Below are 25,630 nucleotides of genomic sequence, written 5' to 3' on the forward strand. Positions count from 1 at the left end.
AGGAGGCGGCGAGTGGCCCCAACGACTCTTAGAGGCCGGAGGAGAGGCGCGAGCGAGCGAGAGGTTCGAAGGGCGAGCGGCGAGCGGGGGCGCCGGAGGGCGGGGACGCTTAGGGACGACCCCCCTGCCTCCCCCGCACCCCATCTGGGCGCGAGGTGCAGCCTCCTGGGGCTCCCCTTGGTCGTCTACGCCCAGATGAGAATCGAACGCTTGGTCCAGAGATAACAAAAGCGAACCGTCCTCCGAGGCAGACACTTTTAGAACCGCACACAGCCACCTACCCACCCCACTCACCCCGGAGAGCCACAACCGCAAGCACTCACGCGCGCGCACTTCCGCTCCACTCGCACAAACTTCGCCAGCGAAGAGCAATACACGGAATCGCTCCCTCCCCCACGCCCACCCCTCCAGTGTCCTCTGGCCTTTTCTCCAAAACTAGCCACTACCACCCAACCACTCCGCAGAGGACTGTCAGAACAGTTGAAAATGAACGGGACCTAGAAAACAGACCCTTTGTGTGGATTATATTATATATAAAATGCTCCAAGTCCTGCTTGATATCTACTTGCAATGAGACTTTTCCCCCCTAAAAACAAACAAACAAAAAAGGAAACATCAAAAAAGGCTTAAGGTGAGAAATTAAACTGGAAGTCTAGCGACAGTTTCTCTGTATTTCATAACATCTGTATAAATAGGGTTCAAAAGATTGTGTTCTCTTTTTATTTTCTTGTAAATGTTCATTCAAATAGGTTTTTTGGTGAATTCCTGAAATTCAGGGAGTTTTTTTTTAATTTTCTGATGCACTTTGTGAAAGTCAGTATATATGTAAAAGATATTTAAGATGTTGAGTTATCATTTCACTCAAACACGTAAGTTAAGGTCATCTAAAGAAATTAAATGCGTTTATCTGTATGAAGAAAATCTTGACATCATATTTTCATTTTGGTATTATTAAAGGACTCGGAACAATACATTCACCCCCCCTTTTAAAAATCCTGCTCCCCCCTCGATAATATTTATGTGGGGTCGACTTTTTTTTTGATTGGGAAACAATTTCCTTAATGTTAGTTGTAGGTAATGTAAAGTTTATGTGGGTTATAAAAGCCATAATACATATACATTTTTTGAGAAGTCAAAATTATTTATTTGTATATCAACAACGTAAATTAAATTGGGTTATAAGAATGTGTAGTTGTATTACTTAATGGGAGGTCTCTCAAAAGGTGACGTCTTAAATCTTGGACCACCTAAAGAAGGAAAGACCCTTAGCAGCATTAACAAGGAAGGTGTCTACATCTCCCTGAGGGACTAGAAAACTCCGGTTGGGTTTGTTTTTAAGAAGTGATTTTTAAAGCAATCAGTTAAAGAGGAAAAGGCTTAAAAAAAAAAAGTAGTCTTTGAGCTCCCAAGACCCTCTATGTTGGGAGGTGTCTCAAGGGAATAAATCGCTAGAGTCAATACCCCGGAAAAGACATTTCATGCCTAAATGAAAATCTTGTTAAATGTTATTAATTTTGACTTAGAGCACACAGCAGCCCCCTGTGCCTTGTATTCCCTTATTAGGGATTCATGTCTTATCAAATATCTAATTAATCTCCTAGACATCATTTGTTCTGGCCAACTTTATCTCAGCTGGTCCACGGGGAAAACTCCAAATATTCTCTGTGACAAAGCTCCCTTGAAGATCTTTTTAATTGTCTAAATTAACTGCACCAAATTTGCATGTCAAACGGTAAAGGGCAACCTGAGATAAAATGTAAACGTTTTAAAAGCCCCCAAACTAAGCACTTGATTTGATAACTAGGCTTTTTAATGTTATGGAAGACAACTGCTCCTTTCCTTTTCAAAGACGGCTGATCTATGCAAATAGTGAATTGGAAATGCCTGGGTCCCCGCGCCGTCAAATGGCCCTCGCAGGTTATTTGAATATCAGTGGCTCTGCTTCTGAAAAGGTTCAAGGATGCTCTCTGACTTCTTTGTGATTACTCAGTGCGGCGTCTTATTCTGAAGAAAAAAAAACTCAGGAATAATTAAAGGCTGGGATCAGGCCTGGGAACACATTTGGGACAGGAATCTCATTTAGACAGTCTCTTTCAAAATAAGGCACAGTTAAATTGACCAGAAGGCAATTATTGAAATGAAAATTATTTTCACTCTCTTTGTCTTCTGACCACCAACTTAACAGCCCTAGTTTAAAAGGGGGAAAAGGGAGGAGAGGCGAAAGGAAAATTGGTAAACGAGACAATTTCGCAATTTGAAAAAAAATGTTCATTTGGAAAATAAAGTACCTATTTAGAGACTAGAAATACTTCTAAAAGGCTTCCACACACTGGGACATACAAGCAAAGTCAGCACCAACAAGATTTATTATTATTATTACTGTCCTTCTTGGAAACTTGAATGAGGGTTTTGACTGCTAGGAAGGAATATATAAATTATTGCTATTAGCAGTCAACAAAACTCTGCTTTGAAAAGCCAAGTAGCAAAGTAACAAGAAATCTCTTCAGCTGGGCGTTTGGCAGTGTGAGGCTCGGCGGCGTCTGCCCTCTGCTCCTGGCGCTCCAGGCAGCCTCGACTGTCGCATCTTTTCGTCCACTTTCTCTGTCCTTTGGTCACTCCCCCCCCCCAACCTATCCCCACCCCACACTCTCCCTGGGTCCCCCAAGCGTCTTGGATTCGGGTGTGATCTTTGGGGTGGAGGGAGCTGGCAGGGTGCGTTTTCTCCGGTGGTTTGGCGGGTCCAGAGGGCGCTCGGCGTTTGGGGGGCCCGCAGGCTGGCCGCTCGGAGGTGAGGGTGTTGGAGGGGTTCCTGAGGAATGAGGGCGCACGGCCGCCGGGCCCTGGGAGCTTTGTTTCTGATGGATAATAAAGGCAGATCAAAGGGCCTGGCCTCGCAGGTCCCGCTGGCCGCGCGGTTCCCTCCGCAGGCCAGTGATCAAGGCCTGTGTGCGCTGCCTCTGCCCCGCGGGTCAGCCGATGTCCATCACGGCGGCTCCCGGGAGCCGCGGGCGGCCGCCCAGCCCGAGCGCCCGGCCCGAGCGCCGAGAGCGCGCAGCTGATCCGGGAGGGAGCGGGCGGAGAGCAACCTGGGAAAGCAGACCCCAGCTCCACTGCCCCGCTCCTCTCTGCCACCCCTGCACGCCCTGGGGCACCGGGAACCTTGACACCAGCGGCGGTGCGGGCGTCGACAAATTCGAGGCCCCTTGAGCGAGCGAGTGGCACAGTGGGGTCCCCCGCGGAGGTGGGGGCCGTGCCTCCCCAGGGCCACCTCGGGGCCCCGACGGCCTGGGCTTGTCCAGCTCCGGGCCTGGGGGGAGGCGGAGGTCGCGACAGGGCCCCCTGCGGCGGATGAGGGCCGAGACCCGGAGGTCGGGTGGAGCTGCAGGCCGCGGTCTGCGACCCCACGCCTCGCTCCAGCCCGGGTGAGGGGGAAATAAGATTTCGTTTCAGCGGGTTTCTAGGGGTTTCCAGTTCTCAGCTTCTTGGGCCAAGGAGGAACCCATACCAAGTTTTCCTGGGCCTGCAGCCTACCAGCGTCGATCCACCCCTTCCCCCCCCCCAGTCCCCGCTCCCCCAGCGCTTTCCTTCCCCGGCGTGACGTTCCCCACCCCCTCCCTTGGAGTGAACCGGATGCTACCTGGTGAGGAAGAGAGAAAAGAAGGATTCTTTTTTTCTTTCCTCAAGAAGGGAAAACATTATTTTGACGAGATTAGATTGTGCACCTGAATAGCGTGTCTGGACATTCCGTCAAATCGTTGCAAGTCGTGCAAAATTGAATTTCTTTTTATTCAGATGGAAACTTTATTTATTTTAACTCTAATCTTATTTGCATCTATTATCTGTATTCACCAAGGCTCTCTTCCACTACAAAAATGCAGATGAAGTAAATCTCACATAAATCCCGCCCATTTGTGTAATTGGTATACTAAGTGTTTATTTTAAGTGAGAATAATTTAGCTACAAATTTTCTTAAGGAATAACATTCTTAACACATTAAAAAAAACTGAAAACTCTGATTTGCTTTTATGTTTGACAGTAGCTCTTGATTCCTTTAAGAGGAGCGCGGCGAGTGCGGCTCGCTGGCGCCATCTAGAGCTCGGAAACGAGAGGACCGCGCCGTGTGCCGTGAACTTGGCTACTCGCGTGCAGGGACCAGCTTTTTGCCGCGAACTGTAGCAACCCAATGAATCAAGGAAAAAAAGCGAGGTTTTGTGTTCCTGCGGGGGGCACGGACCCCGCTACTAAAGGGTACCGCTTAGCAGCGACTCCCAAGAAAGGGGAAAGTTCTTGGAGCGTGCTAACTGAAAAGTCCAAGCAAAGTAATGCCTCTCTTGGCTCTGGTCTTAGCATTGTTGCATTTAGCATCCTTTTCAAGGAAACGTCAGTCTTCCAATTCCCCGGGATGAGAACGCTGAGTTCTGGAGCCAGTGACGTGACCCTAGCTGTGGGCACGGCAGCCCCATCTACTTCGCCCATGACTAAAGATCCAGTGACTTCTGGCTGGTGGGAGATCCCACTTGCTCTAGCTAGGGATGGCCGAAATGCAGCTGATTAAAACAGGCCACCAAGACTGCGCCACGTCCCCAGACCCCCGTGGATGGGAAGAGAAGGCCAGGGACCAAAGCCTTTGGCCAGCCAGAACCTGGAAACGGCAGCAGCAGCCTTCCGCTTCGCTGCGATCATTCGGGCCGCCAGCCCGGGCCAAGTCGCGCCCAGGGGGCGTCGGGGCGGGCGGAGGCCCGACGGGATAAACAGGGCCCCCAAGAGAGCAGCGGGAAGGCTCTCAGAATCCTCGCCCGGAGCCCTCCGGAAGGGTGGCTCACACTCCCCGAGCAGGCCCACCCCTTTTGTCCTCGCATTTTCCTTTGAAACCCAAATCTAAAATCAGATAACAGTTGGGGGCGTTCGCCAATTTTCTCTCCTCGGTGCCTCGCCCTCCCCCCGCCGCCCCTTTCCCTCCTCTTCCCAGTCCACGACCCCACCCCCATCGCTGTCCTCAGCCCTGGTGCACGGATTCCCTCCCCTCCCCCTCCGCGCAGTTATTGTATTTTAATTTTAAAAGCGACACTTTCCAACCCCGGCGCCCTAGGCGACGAAGGCGCCCTCGTCCGCCTCCGTGGAGAGCCGTGCCGAGGCGCCTGGGCGCGGGGCTCCCCGAACCCACGCCAGGGAAAGGCAGTGCGTTTCCCAGAACTCGCAGCACCTTTGCAGCGGGGACTCGGCTGGGTTTGTATTTGCTGTTTTAACACAAATCCCGCCGCAGTGCCTATTTCAAAGATGTGCTAATTACTACTTGGATAGCAGGGCGCAAAGTCCTTGTCCATTTCCCAGTACAAAGTAGGTTGCTAGAAAATTTGAAATTGCCTTTCAGCCTAAAGCTGCCTTACCTGAATGTCATAATTACAGTAATTATGTACATCCAAATTACATGCTAATTAAATTAGAATCAAATCGTTCTAAATCGAAATCAAATGAGGTAGTGAAGAATTAATCAATGACAACATAAATAGAGAGCTTCCTTCAGAGATATTTATTGTAACGATCCAAGGAGGAATCTGATCTGAAAAAGTCACCTGTTTATTTACTTTCAAATTAGTAATCAGTTATTATCCCTTCTCCACAATTTTACCCGTTCAGCGTTATTTACCCCCCACCCTTTGCAGACGCTGGAGTTTGTGGAAATATGTATGAGGTAAACACATACAGACAAGCCTCTCCCATATATTCTTGATATAAATATATACGTGTGCGTGCCATTTTAGTTAAGGAGCTCTCGAATGTCCGTGGGGACAAATCTGCGGTTCTAAGGGACCAGGGAAAGCTGAGCACCCAAGAGTTTTCCGGCTCGTGACCCCTGCATTGGAAATTCATTCTGGAGATGTTGCATTGCTTTTGCAGGTATTCCAGGGCCATTCATTTAGAAAACAAATGCCAAGTGATTGGGGCGAGTCCCTGGAGACTGCGGGCGAGAGGTGGCATTTGCTCTTCGTCCCCCCCCGCCCCCCCAGGAGCGATTAAATCACCGGCTTGGTGAAACGCCTTCTTCACCTGTGGAGCCCCAGGGAGCAGAGAAGTAGGCTCGCCTTCCTAACCCCGCCGGCGAGTTTCCTCGACCTGCGCCCGCGCGGGGGAAACGCTCCCAAGGCCCGAGAAGCTCGGGCGGGAGGCGGGCGAGGGCCCTCGAGCCTGGCCGAGCGGCCTAGGATTTTCGGCCTGGATTTGGGCCGCCCTCGGCGACGGGCCCCGTGCTGACGGCTAAGCTGGGCGCCCCCCCCCCCGCCCCGCTCCGCCCTGTGGGGGAAGGAGTCGGCCTCCCCGCGATCCAGGAGGGGTGGGGCCCCCAATTCCCAGCCCTGCCAATTCCATTTCCTGGTGCTCCCCGAAGGTTGCCAGCTGGTGCCCAAAGAAGGCGGGCACCGGACAGCGCAGGGTGGCATAGCCCGGGAGGTGGAAGGGGAGCCCCGGGTTTAGGGCGAAGTCCTTGGAAGCCGGGGTCCGTCTGGCATGGGAACCCCAATACCCTGATCTCCATTGCCGGCCCCACTCCCCTCGGGAAGCCCTCAGAGATAAAGAGCCAGGGATCCCCGTGTCCTTCAGCGGGGACAGGCGCCCTGCGCGGCTCGGCTCGCGGGCCTTCTCACTTCCAGCAGCCACTCGCGTTTTGTCCCTGCCATGCTCGGGGGTTCTGGGGTACGAAATGAGCGAGCCTGGGGAGTGGGGAGGAGAAAGGGGAAAGCGGCAAGGATTGTCAGCAGGCTCGTGGGTAAGCTGGAAGCTTGAAGTAGGAACCTGTACCTGCCAACCTTCCCCTTGTCCTTTTTGAGCTAAAAGGCTCCCGAGGCCCGCTGCTGTTGAAGGCCTGTATCTCAAGTGCAAACCATAGCATAGGTTGTTTCCCTAGGAATACAATTAAAATTCTTGAAATATCCTTCAGCTACTAAAGCTAAACATTCAGCTTCCTTCCTGGTCTTAAGCACAGGCTGTGAAGGGGCCTTACTGAGGGGCCTCTACAGCATCTCAGCCCACTGGTCTTTATTTAGGCAAGAAGAGGGAAATGGCTCAGGTGGATTTTAAACTCTTTGGGCTTCAAGGCTAAAGCATACTAAACCTTCCATGATTGAAAACTGGGAAATGCCTGCTCCCAGAAGCAGGGATAGATCTGAATGGAGAAACCAGCAAGAAAGATCTCTTGGAACCGTTCAGATAAAACTGGAAAAACTTTAGGCTGTAGATATATGATTTAAAACAAGATCCATTTCTCACTGCCTCGTGGGAGGGCCTACCACTTGCAGCAACCTGTCTTTTTGACATGAAAAAAGGTGAGGGAAGGAAAAAGGGAAAAAAAGAAGAGAAAGGAAAGAAAGGAAGAAACAGAAACAAAGAAAAGAGAAAAAGAGAAAGAGAAGGAAGGCAGAAAGAAAAAAGAAAGAAAAGGAAAGGAAGAAAGAAAAGGAAAGAAACATTTATTATGGATATTCCTCGAGGAACAAATCCTACTCCAGCATTCTGATCTTTTCTGGTCATTTGTAAATCGACAGCACCTCCTACAGGAATTAATTTGCTAGTGTTATGTTAAATGTTAGGCTAGGGGAAAGGGAGGGGGGTATATACTCAAAATATCCGGTGCCTCTCAGTGCAGTTCCAGACCTGTGGACAGTTAAGATAGGTCAGGTTTCTTTAAAAGAATTTCTCTATTACGGGTAAGAATGACCATTTCACCATACTAGTTTTCTAAAAAGATCGACTTGCTTGGGTTCTTGAATGTTTACTTAGGGATTCTTCTTTGGCTTTTTCTAGTTAGGATTAACCTTCACATATACAACTAGCCTTCTTTTTATTACAAAATTCACCTGTTTGGTTTCTACATTTTAACCGTGAAAGTAGAAGTTCTTATTGAAAAACACTTCTAATTATCACCCTTACCCCAGCATTATGGTATATATCAGTGAGCCTCTTTAATATGGGATTTTTAGGATATTAGAGCTTTTAAAATAGCATTGTATGTTTTTCAATCTTAATAAAGATTTAAAAAACATAAATATATGGCTATTTTTAAAAGCAGACCACACTTCTATGAAAGTCAAATTGATGTATAAGAAATGAGAATATATTTAATTCATTCTTAATTACAGGATATATTTCAACATTTTTCTTCATGAACACTACATTGGTTCAGAAACCCTTTTTAAGGCAGTTAAGTATTGCATAGGTTTTGACATTACAAAAATTATAAAGTCTAAAAAGGTGGAAGGTAGAAAATAATCACTGCAACACTGATGAACTCAAGGTGTAAATTAGCAGTCTTTATCAATTGCAAATGCATGCTTTTTTTTGAAACTGAGAATGGAATGGGATTTTGCAGTGCACTAAGTTTTTAAAGAATACTGTAGAAGGAATTCAAGTTCTCCCACTCTGCTCTTAGCCTATAAAATAAAGAGTTATTTATACCTTTAACTTAGCTTCTTCTAAATTATTGGACAATTGTTTTATGCATATAGAGACAAAACAAAGACAAAGATTATACTACACAGAGTGGTTTTATTTAAATCTTGCACTTATTTACTATCTTACAGAATTCAAGAAACTGAGACTACCAACTATCAAAGCCATCTAATCAATAATTGTCTACAAAATAACATTTTTAAAAAGAACCCTAATAAAAATACCATATGAAATGATGTGAAACTGCATGTTACTTTTCATTTGTACTAATTCTTTTGTTCCTATAGTTTTCCTTCAGTATATCCTTTGCAATACACGGGAAAATCTGCAGCTGAATTTTAAATATGCTTCATATATTCCCTATATATATAATTTATATTTGTGTCATTCTATAGATGCTTCATATTTTTAAAAAATAAAATCTTATAGTGGTAGCAGAAAGGATGTGTGGAAGATAGAAAAATAGATACTCAAAGATGTATAAATCTTCAAGCCCTGGAGTCTGTGAATACAATTACATTATATGAAAAAGGAAAAGTAAGGTTGCGTATCAGTTGACCTTAAAATAGGGAGATTATCTTATATTCTTCAGGAGAGCCTAAAGTAACCTCAAAGATCCTTACTTAACAAGCTGGAAAGGAATGCACAATCAGTGTCGGCATGACTAAAAGTAAGGAACTGACTCCTTTTTGTTAGCTTCCAATCAAATGGAGAAAAGGAGCTAGGAGCCAAGGAATGTGGGCAGTTTTCTAGAAGCTGGAATAGGCAAGCAAGTAAAATTTTCCCTAGTTTCTAGGAGGAACCTCTATTTTAGCCTACTGAGAGCCAAGTCAGAAAGCTAATCTCCAGAACAGGTTTTGTATGACAGCATAGAAAACTAGCAGATAGTTCAACTGTAAATACCTAATTCAGTGGAATAAGACACCTGAGTTTAAAAGGCTTCAAAATATATCAATTCATACATTGTTAATTTCATACTAGTTAATTTCAATTATTATACTTTGCTTCAAGAAAATTTAAATCTTAAATATAAACTGATAATAAAGAAGAAAAGCTTTAACTGTTCAATGTACTGTCACTCTTTTAATGATGTTTTAGAACAAAGAAAATGTCACAGAGTTATATGGGTTTTAAAAAAATCTAGTAGAGGTCACAAGAAACTGTTACCAACAGAAAATATTTCTAAAGCCCACAAATAGACAACTTCAAATATTTGCAAAATTCATTCTTATGGTACTCATATAATCTTTGTACTTGAAATGACAGTTTGCACAGATGAAAAATTAAAAGAGCTTTTTTTTAAAAAATGACAAATACAATAGTCCATACTTCAGCCCTTGCTAGAGATATTTAATAAGAAAATGGGCTATTTTTATTCTCAGGAAATTGTCACGTTTCTCTTTCCTGTCTGTGTCACTTCAGTGTGCTCTCTGTATGTTCTTCCTCTACACACATCTGTGCCATGGCTTTCTTCTGCTTTTCACGGGGACTGGCTATCGCTGGTGCCTTGCCTCCTTTTCCTTAAAACCACCAGGACTTCTGCTGCGGCTCCTCCTCCATCTTCTCTCCTCCCTGCTGCGGCTTCTGATGCTTCCCCCATTTCTTTCAGATCCTCTCTTCTCTGGACTGTGATGCCGGCTTCTGGACTTTTTGTCAGAATCATAATGGCTCCATTTGCTATTCTCCTCAGAACTCTCTTGTTTTAAAAACCTAGGTTTTTCCTTGCTTCTTTCTTTGTTATGACTGCTAGAAAGTTCTTCATGAAGTTTTCTCTTCTTAGATTTGTCCTCTTCAGAGTCATTGGTGCTATTTCCTGTACACTTGTTTTTCTTTTTTTTCTTCTTTTCTATTTGCTTTTCTTTACTGTCACTCTCGCTGCTGCTTTCAGAAGTCTCAGTAGAGGAAGAGGAGGAGGAGAATTTATTTTTATGTTTTTTGTGCTTGCTTCTCGTCTTTTGTAACTTTTTCTTTCTTCTATCCTTCTTCTTCTTCTTCTTTTTCTTTTCAAGTCTATCCAATTTCCTGAAATTGAGGAAAAATAGTAAGAAACTGAAAAATAGTACTATTATTGACAGCCATAAAATTACTAATATCAATAGCCAATATATATTTTAGAGTTTATAACTGAGTAAGAAAATTAAATGTGCCAGGCACTTGTGGCTCACACCTATAATTAATCCTAGTTACTTAGGAGGCTGAGATTTGAGGATTTTCAAAGCCAGTCTGGGAAGGAAAGTCCATGAGACTCATCTCCAATTAAACAGTAGAAAACTAGAAGTGGTAGAGCACTAGCCTTAAACAAAACAGCTTAGGGACAGAGCCCAGGCCCCAATATGAGCCCCATGACAGACACATGCAGGCATGTGTGCGAGCGTGCACACGTGTACGCACACGTGCACACACATACGTGCACACACAGAAAAGAAAATGCGTGAAGCCAACTGTCTGACTATACTCACATCAATGCTCTAAGTAAACGGTTCTTCTAATCTAAAGAAAGCCTATGAACAGTGTGAAGCACTAGAGCCCTGCAAACTCAAATACATAGCTGTAAACAGATAAAACTAATTTTGTGGATATACTGTTTTACATATTAGTCATTACATTATCAAATTCAATATTCTCCAGAAATGCTGAGTAAGGCATACTTTTTGGTATCTTTTTTTGTTAAGTAAAACAAAATAACTGAATACTAGTTTTTGGCAAATATTTAGTTTTATACATTATTAGAACAATTATTAAGGCATCCTGAATTTATAAAGACTGCTTCATAGTCTCAGAGGAGGATCTTGTTCATCTAGTACCAGTGATATATGAGCTACTGTGAAATCTAAGGATACACAAGGGATCTAGCCACTCTTCTAGCTCCACATACTGAAAATACCATGAGCTCCCTCTATTGGATTTGGCACAAATTTCTTGGATTCTTTTTTTTTTTTTTTTGGTCGGGTGTGGGGCTTAAACTCTGGGCCTGGGCATTGTCCAGCCCAGGCCAAGGTTCTTCAGCTCAAGGCTGGCGTTCTACCACTTGAGCCACAGCGCCCCTTCCAGCTTTTTCTGTTTATGTGGTGCTGAGGAATTGAACCCAGGGTCTCATGCATGAGAGGCAAGTACTCTACCACTGAGCCACGTTCCCAGCCCCTGCCTTGGATTCTTTAATCCAGAGGTATCTGTTTAACAAACTTCATATTTACCTTAAAGATCCTTTTATTAGTTCTCATAAAATTTCACAAACTGTGAAAACATACATAGACAAAATATCTCCTCAAAACAAACTATGTACAAAGATATATTCAGATCTATTATGAAAAAGACAAACAAGGGATGAAGTGGGGGATGGGAAGGATGGGAAGGGAAAACAAGGAGGAGGCAACAATGCTTGATAAGAAATGTACTCATTATCTTGCCCATGTAATTGTAACCCCTGTGTACGGTATTTTCACAATTAAAAAAAAAAGGACAAACAAGCCTATTTTTAAGTTGTATGCTCTGAAAAGTACAATGGTTTTGTGTAAGTATCCAATGTTCTAGTCACTTTCATATTACTGAAAAGAACACAGTGAATCACTCCAGCTGAAGAGTTAGTCAATAAAAATGATATATGGTTAAAGCATCTTCATGAGTTCTTAGGACCAGAGTTGAATATGCTACCAAGGTGAAACATAAGAAAAAATAAATCCACTGAATGTATGCTTATAAGATTACCTGAGAAGTTTCTGTTTTTGTTTAGTTGTTAGTGACTTTAAGAATTCCACTTCTGGATCTTCTTCACCCTCACTTGCAACATATTCCTGAGTAACAAAGACATTCATGACTAGATTTTAGAAAAAGATGTTATGAGAAGGACTACATTTGCAAACAAGAAGTTTTGAAGATTAGCATGATACTGTAGTAGGTAACTATGATATTTTGTAGTGGAGAAGGGGAAGGGAATTAAAAAAATTGTAGTCTACATGCGAAGGTAGGTTACAAGTTAACACAGCTGCTTTCCTCATATCAGGAAACCTTTATCAAGAAGACAGAGAAACACAGACGAAAACTTTATAGCACGTTTATTATACTTTATATCTCTCAAATTCAAGTTCTACCTGTTTAAATATTTTAAAGTTAATATAAAAATCAAGATCATATGGGGGCAGGAATATTGCTCAGTGGTAGAGCACTTGCCTAGCCTCACTTATACGCTGGCACCACAGAACAAAACAAAAAACAAAACCCCCAAGATTTGGTAATATTACCAAACCCTGAAGATCTCGTGATCAAAACTGAAGTAAAAAAAAAAAATCCGTAACTCTAGCCTGTATAATTTCAATATCTCTATGACATAGTAGTCCTTTAAATCCAACAGTTTTCTGAATTTGTGAACAGTTTTGCTTTTCATAATTTTGGGGATTTGTTTTAATATAATTTTTCCTATTGGTTTGATTAATGTCACCCAGGGGTGAGTTAGAAAAAAGGATGAACCCATCCCCGCCCCCCAAAAAAAACAACTCCAACAATCTTACCACCAGTTCAGTCAGGTATTTTATGCACATAACCCAAAGGAACCATTTCATTTATTGAAATATAGGTTTATAAACAATTTCTCATTTAGGTTAAAATAATAAAAAGGCAAAATCAAAATATATTTTAGGCATTTTCTTTGCTCTATCTTACTTTCCTATGGATATATGCATATTGGAAAACATTAAGGAGCAATTCACAAGCAATCACATTTAGATTTATAGACATTTTCGGCTTACTGATAAAAAGATCATTACCTGTGATGGATCATTTGCGGTCAAGTTTCTCCCCAGTACATTTCTTTTCAGTGCAAACCCACTGTTTCTCATCTCAGCTATTAGCTCGGAGGGGTGCATCGATGGCCCTGTTCACAAAAAGCACAGTTTGAATGTATCATTTATATCTCTCTACCTTTCTCGGACTCCACAGTAGGAATGCAGTTGAAGCTTTGTTAAGTAAAATCACAGCTAAATCAACTCAATAATCTTCTGCTGAGCAAATAATCAGATATGATTTTCTAAAACAGCAGTGTGGAGATTCAGAATAGAAAATAATTGCATTTTTCTTTATGTGCAAGGGGAGTCTCTTCTTATGTAACTTTGTCATACTGAAAAAGATAACATTTAGATGTTGTCTGGGTAGACATTTTTGTATAAAAATCAAAAGAAAATGATAAAAAAGTACAATTAATCTTTTACTAGTTATTCTCTCAGTAGGAATTCACTTAATCTTTTCCTCAAACACTAATACTGAAAGTATTGCCTCACTTTTGATACTATCAACACCACTCACATATATATGCACATGTTCTCTGGATAACCAAGCACTTTAGTTAATCTCATTTATATATACGCCTAGATTTTCAAATTTCTAGTTACTACTTGGGGGTTGGTGACAGCAATTTTAGGTTGGCTATAGGTATGTACGTTATTTTTCACAAGCTTCTGTTTTCCACTTTTGTGATATTTTAAATTGAAAAATGAGTTTCTTGTTTTTATAATTAGACTAACAAAAGCTTTGAAAAATGTAAAGGTGTGCCACTTTCCTCAAACAGGCTTAAAGAAGTGAGATTTTCCTCTTAATCTATTCCTTCTTATTTTCCCTGTAGGCAGTAAACTAACTGACAATCTCTCATGGCAGCTCTCTAAACTTTCTAGCATTAATCATCTACACTAACTACCTTGGGCAACATATCTGTAATAGCAAAGGGAATAATAGAATTACTATCAATAAAGACTTACTACCAAGGACAACTGAGTATTTGCTCCAGTGTAAAAAATAAGATGGAGGGAAAATTGACTATTACTGAAGTATGGCAAAGTTATATTAAATTCCTATGGATGTAATTTAATGGCCTTTTAATTACTCACTTTGATTGTTGCTAATATTGATAAAATTTTAAATAAAATTTGATTTTAAATATTAATATTAGTTGCCTCTAGCAGAAAAGTATTCATGTAATTAATAGCTTTGAAAGAATAACAATTTGCTTTGGTGGCTTTTCAAATTTCACATGTAGGAACATAGTTTTATAAAGTAGAAAATATACCTTTGGAATTATAACATTTGCTTTTCAACCACTTTATTATATGTCAAATGAATTCGGAAAGGAAACATGCCAAGAATTTGGGAAAAAAATTTCTCTAGTAAAGGGCCAAAAGCTTGACTATTAGGATGAGGGGTTACTGCTAATTTCATTAATTTCCTTTAAGCTGTGAGGGTTTAAACTCTGGGCCTAAGTGCTGTCCTTGTGCTCTTTAGCTCAAGGCTCTACCACTTAGGAAACAGCACCACTTCTGGTGTTCTGTTGGTTAATTGGAGAGAAGAGTCTCATGGACTTTCCTGCCAAGGCTGGCTGTAATCTTTCAGGGAGGCTGAGATAGCAGGATTGAAAATTCAAGGTTGTCCTGGGCTACACAGTGAGCCTGTCCACAAAGCAAAGTGCTGGTTAAGTGCCTGAAAACAATACTCACAAAACCATAATCAATTATCATTTTTACCAGTAGTGATACAATTTTCATGACTATCTGAATAGTTAAGATACAGTCTTCATACCTAAAGAAAAAAATGCTCTTCAAAGTGACAATTTCAAAATCCAACTTTTACATTTTTTGTTTTTTTGGTCCGTCATGGGGCTTGAACTCTGGGCCTGGTTGCTGTCCCGGAACTCTTCAGCTCAAGGCAAGTGCTCTCCACTTGAGACACAGCGCTACTTCAGTTTTTTTGGTGGTTAATTGGAGATAGGAGTCTCACGGACTTTCCTTGCCTGGAATGGCTATGAAACGTGCCCTCAGATCTCAGCCTACTGAGTAGATAAAATTACAGGCGTGAGCCACTGTTGCCCGGCTTCACATATTTTTTTGTATAAAAACTTTCTCCTATCATCAAAAATTCTTGGTTTAACCAGGTGCTGATGGCTCAAACCTGTAATCCTATACTTAGAAGGCTGAGGTCTGAGGATTGTGGTTCAAAGCCAGCCCAGGCAGCAAAGTCCATGAGACTCTATCTCCAATTAACCACCAGAACTGGAAGTGGTGCTGTGGCTCAAGTGGTAGAGCACTAGCTTTGAGCTGAAGAGCTGAGGGACAGCGCCCAGGCCCAGAGTTCAAGCCCCATGACCAATAAAAAAAAAATCTTGGTTTAAAGTTCTGGGTTTAGAAGTGGGAGCACCAATTAAGTGATAGAGAACATGCCTAACAAGCAAGCACAAAGCTCTGAGTTCAAACCTTCATATAGCACTATAATACCAAACAACAACAAAAATAACCTTTTAGAATGACTTTATATTTTCATGTCATTTTGATGTTATGTAGAAACGATTCTAGTTCTTTGAGAACTCCAAATTGATTGATACAAAAATTAAATAGATACGGGGCTGGGAAGATAGCATGCATGAGGCCCTGGGTTTGATTCCTCAGCACCACATAAGCAAAAAAGAAAAAAAAAAGCCGGAAAAAAAATTAAATAGATACACTGATTAAACAGACTATACAACAAAAACACTGAAATGTAGAAGGACTTTTTTTTTTTTGGCCAGTCCTGGGGCTTGAACTTAGAGCCCGGGTACTGTCCCTGAGCTGCTTCTGTTCAAGGCTAGCACTCTACCCCTTGAGCCACAGCACCACTTTCAGCCTTTTCTGTTTACATGGTACTAAGGAATTGACCCCAGGGTTTCAGGCATGTAGGCAAGGCAAGCACTCTACCACTAATCCACACTCTCAGCTCCTAGAAGGGCGTTTTTTTTTTTTTTGGGGGGGGTCCGGTTGTGGGGCCTGAACTCTGGGCCTGGGTGCTGTCCCTCAGCTCTTCAGCTCAAGGCTAGCACTCTACCGCTTGAGCCACAGCGCCACTTCCGGCTTTTTTTTTCCTGCTTATGTGGTGCTGAGGAATCGAACCCAGGGCCTTGAGCATGCAAGGCAAGCGCTCTACCACTGAGCCACCTTCCCAGCCCACAGAAGGGCGTTTTTTATGCATGGTACCTTGATTTAAATTATAACTGAGACTGGATCACAGTAATGTTTCACTTACTCTTAAAGTTACTATGACAGAGTAATTCTAGAGAGTTAAAAAAAAGGGTCTTTGTTCTAAAATGTAGGTTTGTGAGGGCTCCTTTGTAGATACTTTTGAGCCAACTTAGTTAGGTCTGCATAGCATGAGAAACAAGATTGTGGAAGGCCCATTGAAGGAACACTCAACATTACTCTGCACATATTTCTTTCTCTGGTATATGGATGTGTCCAAACATTGATTGTGACTATAGTGTTCAGTTCTAAATCCTAATTAGACATAGACTATCTTCTCCCAAGAAAAAAATCCCATGGAGTAGTATGTTAGGAAAGAGAGAGTTCCTAGAATATGAATTATGCTATACAAAACTATAGCCAGGTGCCACTGGCTCACGCCTGTAATCCTAGTTACTCAGGAGGCTGAGATCTGAGGATCATGGTTCAAAGCCAGCCTGGGCAAGAAAGTCCGTGAGACTCTTATCTCCAATAAACCACCAGAAAAAAACCCAGAAGTGGCACTGTGGCTCAAGTGGCAGAGCTCTCGCCTTGAGCTGAAGAGCTAAAGCTGAGAGACGGCACCCAGGCCCGGAGTTCATGCCCCACAACTGGAAAAAACCCCAAAAAACTGTAAAGGGCTTACTCTACTCACTAGCATCATTTATATAAACAAAAGCAGCATACCACAAATTGTTCTGTAGTAAAACAGGGATTTCATCAGAGGGTAAATTAATATACCTGTGAAGGTTCCAGTTATGAGAAAAGGACATGAAATCGACTCCACAATTGGAGGACAGCAGTCCAGGGCAAACGCCACTTACTACTGTGCTAACAGCAGGTTCACCTGCTGGGTAACAACGTTCCTAGTTTTCTTCCAAGGAAGCAGTACTAGGAGTAGAACCGAGGGCTTGTTAGCCAAGAGATCAATCACTGAGTTAATCCCGAGTCTTTTATATATTTTATTATTTATAATTTATTTTTACCCAGAGTCTTGCTATGTAGCTCAAACCAGCCTTAAAATCACTTAGGAAGTCAATCTCTATTGACTAGGAAGTAGATGAAATTATGATCTTCTTGCCTCAGCTCCTTGAATGCTGGCTCAAAGGAAGTAGCTTTTCTACATTTTTATGGTATTAAGTGAGAGAAGAGGGGATAGTGAGAAGTGGTTTAGTAAGGCTACAGTAGAAATATCCTTTACTCTTTTCCCCAAACACAAAACATTAATTTATAGGATGCTTAAAAAACAAAGAACTCTGCTAGTCCTAATACGAATACTTTTGCTTATGTATATTTGTGCTGCTGGGACCAAACTCAAGGCATCATATATGTTAGGCATGTGCTCTATCACTGAGTATTTTCTTCATCGCTGAGTTTTTTTCTTTAGCTCACATGTATTTTAATTTAACTTTATGCTATGGAATATTTCAAACCTGTATAAATCACACATCTTCAATAATTAAGTATAGTTTACCATTCTTGTTTTATCTACTACTTTCAACTTTGGAAGTATATTTTAAATAGCATCTCAGTTATCACTTTAGTCTAAACCACTAACAAGGACTATTTCTTAAAACTGCAATACTTTTCTAGTATCTATCTCTGAGGATAATCATCTACTATCAACATTTATATTCCTCCAATTGCATCAAAAGTATCTTCTTTATAGTTAGCTTAGATTAGGGTTCAAATGAGCCCCATACATTGTATTTGGTTTACAGATATAAGTTTCTTTCAATACTTACTGCTCCTTTCCTCTGGCTGTTATTCATTTGGTGAAGAAACTGGATAATCTGTCTTGTAAACGCCCCACACACTGGATAGTGATGCCATTTAATATGTCCATCTAGCATCTGTCAATTGGCAGTTAGATCTAAAATCTTATTATTGTATTATTTGGTACTATTTACTTTGAGGGAATACACAGAAGTCCCCAAAACTCCAGACTCAAAAAAATAACTGACAGCTCCAAATATTTCTAAGAAAAGGCTGAAACTTCTACTTGGTATGTTCAGTCAAAGTAACAGCAGCAGAAGGTTAAAAGTGTGTATTTATTTTATTATTATTATTTGTTGTCTGTCATGAGGCTTGAACTCTGGGCCTGGGCGCTGTCCCTGCGTTCTTCAGCTCAAGGTGAGCACTCTACCGCTTGAGCGCCAGCACCACTTCCGGCTTTCTAGTGGTTAACTGGAGATAAGACTCTCATGGACTTTTCTGCCCGGGCTGGCTTTGAACCGTGATCCTCAGATCACAGCCTCCTCAGTAGCTAGGATTATAGGCGTGAGCCACCGGCACCCGGCTAAAAGTGTGTATTTTAAAATAACCACTTTCCTACTCCCAAGCAGGGATGTAGCTCAGTCTAGAATCCTCCTCAGTCTAAGATCTTCCACCAGGCAACACCAAATCAATCCCTTTTTTTTAAAAAAAAAATGAAAATACCGTACAGAGGAGTTACAATTACATGGGCAAGATAATGAGTACATTTCTTATCAAGCATTGTCCAAAATATCCCTTTGGCTGATGGTTTAGTTTATTAGCAGAACCATTCATAAGATCCTGGATTCATTACTTACACCCTAAATAAATAAAATAAATCTCTAGATATTGTCATAAATAAGATTATCATTTCCATGAAAGTATATAACCAGTCCTTTTTTTCCCTTCAAGTTAAATTGACTATACTAGTAAATAAGTTATTCCTTGCCACTAAATAAAAAAAGATACACTCCCAGCTACTAAGCAGAACACTGGGGTGGATTACAGAACTCAGGATAGTTTGGGCAAAAATGTTAGTGAGACCCTATCTCAAGAAATAAGCTGAGTATGGTGAAATAAGGTTGTGATACCACCTACTTAGAGACACAGATAGGAGGACCATGAGGATCACACTCTGAGAACATCCCTGGGCTAAGACCCTACCTGAAAAGAAAAAGAAAGTGCTATGGTCATGACTCGTGTAAAGACTCGTGTAGCAAGGGCAAGCCCACAATCAAGAGCAAAAAAAGAACTATCTTATATTTGATTCCTAGTATTACCATCATTACTTTGTTTTTAAGCAAGCTTATAGAAAGTTGTCTTTAAGGGGCACAGTATATCATGCAGCATAAGTTTCAGGAGAAAAGTGAACAAAGCTATTAATAAAGTGTGTGGGTGATTTTTATTTATATACATGAGAGTGTTTATGTAGGATTTTCTAAAGGTTATGTAAGAACCTATTGTATTGAATTGCAATAAAACTGCTCCATACTGAGAATTTTCCTGACACACTGCCAGTTTGTCTCAGTGGAGGCTAGAAACAATAGAGTTTCTTAATGCCCTTACCCTAAGTTCATACTGAAGAAGCTAACTGATCTCTATTAAAATATACAATGTGAAGGGAAAGCAAACATTTCATTTTAGTCTGTGTCTGAAAAATACAAAGGCAAAGTAACATGAAACTATCCTTATTGTATGCTAGTAAAAATTACTATTAAAAACAACTTTGGGAAGGTGGCTCAGTGGTAGAGCGCTTGCCTTGCATGCCTGAGGCCCTGGGTTCGATTCCTCAGCACTACATAAACAAAAAGAAAAAAGCTGGAAGTGGTGCTGTGGCTCAAGTGGTAGAGCGTTAGCCTTGAGCTGAAGAGCTGAGAGACAGTGCCCAGGCCCAGAGTTCAGACCTCACGACCTGACCCAAAAGAAAACAAAACAAAACAAAAAAACTTTGCGGGGCTGGGAAGGTGGCTCAGTAGTAGAATGCTTGCCTTGCATGCTTGAGGCCCTGGGTTCGATTCCTCAGCACCACATAAGCAGAAAAAAAAAGCCGGAAGTTGCACTGTGGCTCAAGTGGTAGAGCGCTAGCCTTGAGCTGAAGAGCTGAGGGACAGAACAGCACCCAGGCCCAGATTTCAGGCCCCACGACCAGACCCCCCCCCAAAAATAAATAAAAAATAAAAACAACTTTGCATTATAAAACCAATAAAAGATACATGACTTACACTTGATTGTCTTTTAACTTGTATTTTCAACTTAATTTATATGTATTTTATTAGTGTCACATCTGGCATTATCAAAGTGAATTCATACCTCAGGGGTATACATTTTGTTGTGAAACCATGAAATAGACACTCACTAGTACATATTTTAAATAAGTTATGGAAATATGAATGCCCTAGAAAAGTTTGTAACTATGAGCCTCAGAAATACATTGAAAGCCAGACACTAGTAGCTCATGCCTATGTTCCCTCAGGAGGCAGAGATCTGAGGATCACAGTTCAAAGCCGGTGAAGGCAGAAAAGTCCTCAAGAGACTCATCTCCAATTAACAAATCAATAACTGGTAGTGGCATTGTCACGCAAGTGGTACAGCACTAGCCTTGAGCACAAAGGGGCTCAGGGACAGCGCCTAGTCCCTGAGTTCAAGCCTCAAAGCTGACAGAAAAAAAGAAAGAAAAAAGAGAAAGAAATACTACATTGAATCCAAGAAGGCAGCCATTGAAGAGAATATACTACTTGACTTCATTTATGTGAATCTCAGAACAGGTAGAATTAATGTATGGGTTTAAAAATAAGTGGCTGGGGCTGGGAAGGTGGCTCAGTGGTAGAGTGCTTGCCTTGCATGCCTGAGGCCCTGGGTTCGATCCCTCAGCACCACATAAGCAAAAAGAAAAAAGCCGGAAGTGGCGCTGTGGCTCAAGTGGTAGAGCACTAGCCTTGAGTTGAAGAGCTGAGGGACAGCGCCCAGGCCCAGAGTTCAGGCCCCACAACTGGACCAAAAAAAAAAAAAATAGTAGCTGTGGTATGAGGAGGCAGACAGGAAATGGATAAATAGCAATGCTCCACAATTTGTTCAAAGGCTGGTTACAAGGTGTATACATTTGTCAAACCCAACATTTAAGGGTAGTGCATGTTAGTTTTAAAAAAGTTACAATAAGTGCTGAGAATGTGGCTTAGTGGTAGAGTGCTTGCTTTTAACATGTATGAAGCCCCGGGTTCAATTCCTTAGTACCACATAAACAGAAAAAAACAAAATTGGTGCTGTGGCTCAAGTGGTAGAGCACTACCCTTGGGCAAAAGAAACTCAGGGTGGCTTGTGCCTGTAATCCTAGCTACTCAGGTGGCTGAGAGCTGAGGATCACAGTTCAAAGGCTGACTCGGCAAGAAAGTCTGTGAGACTCTTATCTCCAATTAACCACCAGAAAACCGGAAGTAGTGCTGTGGCTCAAGTGGTATAGCACTCGCCTTGAGATGAAGAGCTCAGGAACAGTCCCCACGCCCAGAGTTCAAGCCCTACAACCAACAACAACAACAAAAAAGCTCAGGGACCATATGCAGGCCCAGAGTTCAAGCCCCACGAGGGCCGAAGTAAAACCTTCCAAAAATAACACACACACACACACACACACACACACACACACACACACACACACTTACACATAAATTTTCAGTAGTAATGACTGAGTTCTCTACATTCACTGTATCTGTTTATTTTAACTATAAGGAAAGTCCTGAATGGGGAATCTGAACGTTTTTGTGTGTGCTGGTACTAGGGCTTGAACTTAGAGCCAGGGCAGTCTCCTTTAGCTTTTTCTGCTCAAGGCTGACAACTCTACCACTTCAGACATAGCTCCACTTTTGGCTTTTTGCTAGTTAACTGAAGATAAAATTGTCAGGGATTTGTCTACTTGGATTGTGTGTCTCTTCCCTCTTCCCCCAATCCTGGGCACTGTCTCTGAGCTTCTTTTGCTCAAAGTGAGCACTCTACTACTTGAGCCCCAGCACATGAGTCTCATGAACTTTCCTGCCCATGTTGGCTTCAAACCATGATCCTTAGATCTCAACCTCCTGAGTAGCTAAGATGACAGCCACCAGTGCCTGGCTCTGGACTATCTTTAAACTGGGATTGTCTTTGAACTGAAATGTTGAGAGGAGAGAAATGCTCAATTAAAATGTTTAATTAAAACCAGAGAATCTGGGTGCAGGAGGCTTATACTTGAAATCTTAGCACTTAGCACTTAGGAGGCTGATCTCTAAGGATAAAGGTTCAAAGCCATCCTGGGCAGGAAAGTCCATTAGATTCTTATTTCTAATAAACCACCAAAAAAGCCAGAGGTGGCAGCTCAGTTATAGAGCACTAACCTTGAAATAAAGGTCAGGGACAATACCCAGGCCCACAGTTGAAACCCTAGAATTGGCACCACTCCTCCCTCCTGCCCAGGAGGGAATAAAAAAAAACAACAAGAGGAAGCAGAAAAATAAGACAACAATGAAACAATGAAGTAGAGAAATGAATAGAAAATATTACAAACATGTTAACTACTAATCCAATTGTATCAATCATCACTAAATGTGAGTGGTCTCAGCATAGCAATTTAAGTATATTTTCAATAATAAAATATGATGTCAACAAGAAACTTTTAAAGAAAAAAAACACAGATTACAAGTGTAAGAATAGGCCTGGAATATATGGCTCAGTGGTACAGTGCTTGCCTGGTGTGGTGTGGTATGTAAGGCTGTAAGTTTGTGGCCCAGTACTGCCAAAATAAAGGAAAAGAAAACAAACAAAAGAAAACAAAAAAATATTGGAGGTACTACTATGCTAACAGTAACCAGACAAAGCTATAATATCTTCATTAATTTTAAACAAACAGTTTTCAGAGCAAGTCTAATTATCAAGGTTTGATAAAGGGGTTAATTCTCAAAAAAGACACAAGAATCCTGAACATAAATGCATTTAATAGAGCATCAAAATATGTGAGACAAAAACTGATAAAAGTATTTTTAGGTGGCTCATGCCTGTAATCCTAGCTACTGAGGAGGCTGAGATTTGAGGATCACAGTTCAAAGCCAGATCGGGCAGGAAAGTCCGTGAGATTCTTATTTCTAATTAACCACCAGAAAAGTGGAAGTGGTGTTGTGGCTCAAGTGGTAGAGTGCTAGCCTTGAGCTGAAGAGCTGAGGGACAGCGCCCAGGCCCAGAGTTCAAGACCCATGACTGACAAAGAAAGAAAGAAAGGAAGAAAGAAAGAAAGAAAGAAAGAAAGAAAGAAAGAAAGAAAGAGAGAAAGAAAGAGAGAAAGAAAGAGAGAAAGAAAGAGAGAAAGAAAGAAAGGAAAGAAAGAAATTGGCAAACCTATGCTCACCATTGCAAACTCAGTATCCCTCTACCAGTAATTGATATATCTAGTAGAAAATAAGATATGTTGAACTGATCTGATTCACTACTAGATGTAATTGCTTTTGTAGAAGACTTCATCTAGTACAGCAAAATACACATTTTTTTCCCATACAACTTCTACCTGAAACACAACATTCTGGGCCATATAACTCACCTTAACAAATACAAAAGAATGAAAAATCATATAAGTCATGTGCTTAGGCCACAACTGAATTAAACTAGAAGAAATCAGCGCAGCAAGACAGCTGGAAATCCTCTAAATAGCTGTAGATTAAACAACATAGTTCTAAAAAACATGCAAGGCAAGGAAGCCTCAGGAAAGAATAAAAAGTATGGCTGGAGATTGAGATGCCTTTGTAATTAAATCTCAATTCAAGTTAGGCATCAAGTTAGGCATCAAATTAGGCATCAAGTTAGGCACATCAAATTAGGCACTATAATCCTAACTATTCAGGAGGCTGAGATCTGAGGATAGCGGTTCAAAGCCAGCCCAGGCAGCAAAGTCCATGAGACTCTTATTGCCAATTAACTACCAGAAAACTAGAAGTGGCTCTATTGCTCAAAATGGTAGAGCACTAGCCTTAAGCAAAAGAGTTTAGGGACAGAGGCCAGGCCCTGAGTCCAAGCCCCACAACCAACCCTCCCTCCCCCCCACAAAACTCAATTCTTAACTCTCGATAAAAATTGTATTTAAAAACTCTGTATTGAGATTTAAAAGTTTGAACGAGCTTTCCTAGTTAATGCTTCTCTGAGTATATTACTGATTTACAAGATGAGTGACAGATCTTGATGACTTTATGGGAAGAAGAAACTGGAAGCTGTAAGTTTGAAACCTTCCTGAACCCTGTCCTATGTATCTTTTCTTTTGTCTAGTCATGATTATTTTTCTTTTTGCTATAATAAAACTGTAATCCTAAGTATAAGGCTTTTCTGAGTTCTGTAAGTCAGTCTAGTGAATTATCAAACCTGATGTGGTAGAAGAAATCCCTGAATTTGTAGCAGGTTTGGTGTATGTCCTGGGAACCTCAAATATGTAAGTGGTACCTGATTTCAGGGCAGTCTTTTAGAGCACTATTAACCTGTGAATCTGGGCCTACCTTTGGGTGGTGTCAGGCAGTACTGCAACAAAACTACCAAAATTTGAAGACACAGCTGGGCATCAGTGGCTCATGCCTGTAATCCTAGCTACTCAAGAGGCTGAGATCTGAAGATCACGCTTCAAAGCTAGGTTCAAAGCCATACCGGGCAGGAAAGTCCGTGAGACTCTTATCTCCAATTAACCACCAGAAAACTGGAAGTTGTGCTGTTGCTCAAGCGGTAAAGCGCCCACCTTGAGCTGAAGAACACAGGGACAGCACCCAAGCCCAGATAAGCCCCACGACCGAAAAAAAAAATTGAAGACACAACAAAAACACCTTTAAAGAGAAAATTATATACTAAATGCACACATAAAAAAGGAGACAGACTTAAAACCAATTATCTGGGGCTGGGTATGTAGCTCAGTAGTAGAGGACTGGCAAGCATGTGCAAGAAGACCGGGAGATGGGTTGGGAAGGTGGCTTAGTGGTAGAGCGCTTGCCTTGCATGCATGAGGCCCTGGGTTCAATTCCTCAGCACCACATAAGCAAAAAGAAAAAAGCTGGAAATGACACTGTGGCTCAAGTAGTAGAGCGCTAGACTTGAGCTGAAGAGCTGAGGGACAGCGCCCAGGCCCAGAGTTCAGGCCCCATGACTGGATCTCCCCCTGCCTCCCCCCACAAAAAAAAAAAGAAAACAAGAAGATTGTGGGGTTAATTCCCTACCACCACAAAACAATATTTTTTTTCACCTTAGAAAAGAGCAAATTAAATCAAAACTGAGAAGGAAATAAAACTGCAAATGAAATGTGGGAACTGAAAGTTGGTTCTCTGAACAAGATTAGTAAAACTGAAAAAACTCTAGCCAGGGCCGGGCGCTGGTGGCTCACGCCTGTAATCCTAGCTACTCAGGAGGCTGAGATCTGAGGATCGCGGTTCAAAGCCAGCCCGGGC

The 25,630-nt window shown here is 41.8% G+C and overlaps 1 protein-coding gene across 1 annotated transcript in view; it reads right to left on the minus strand.

Annotated features, from left to right (window-relative positions):
* Positions 1-8,518: 8,518 nt before the first annotated feature.
* Cir1 (corepressor interacting with RBPJ, 1) overlaps positions 8,519-25,630 on the minus strand; it is a 39,088-nt gene continuing 21,976 nt past the window's right edge. Inside the window, exons 8-10 of the mRNA XM_013029241.1 lie at positions 13,203-13,309; positions 12,148-12,233; positions 8,519-10,464 (exon numbers count right to left, since the gene is read on the minus strand). Coding sequence (XP_012884695.1) covers positions 9,936-10,464; positions 12,148-12,233; positions 13,203-13,309 — 722 coding nt within the window. The 3' untranslated portion in view covers positions 8,519-9,935. The remainder of the gene's footprint in view (positions 10,465-12,147; positions 12,234-13,202; positions 13,310-25,630) is intronic.

Source organism: Dipodomys ordii, unplaced genomic scaffold (assembly GCF_000151885.1).
Source record: "Dipodomys ordii isolate 6190 unplaced genomic scaffold, Dord_2.0 Scaffold5, whole genome shotgun sequence".
NCBI classification, from domain to species: Eukaryota; Metazoa; Chordata; class Mammalia; order Rodentia; family Heteromyidae; genus Dipodomys; species Dipodomys ordii.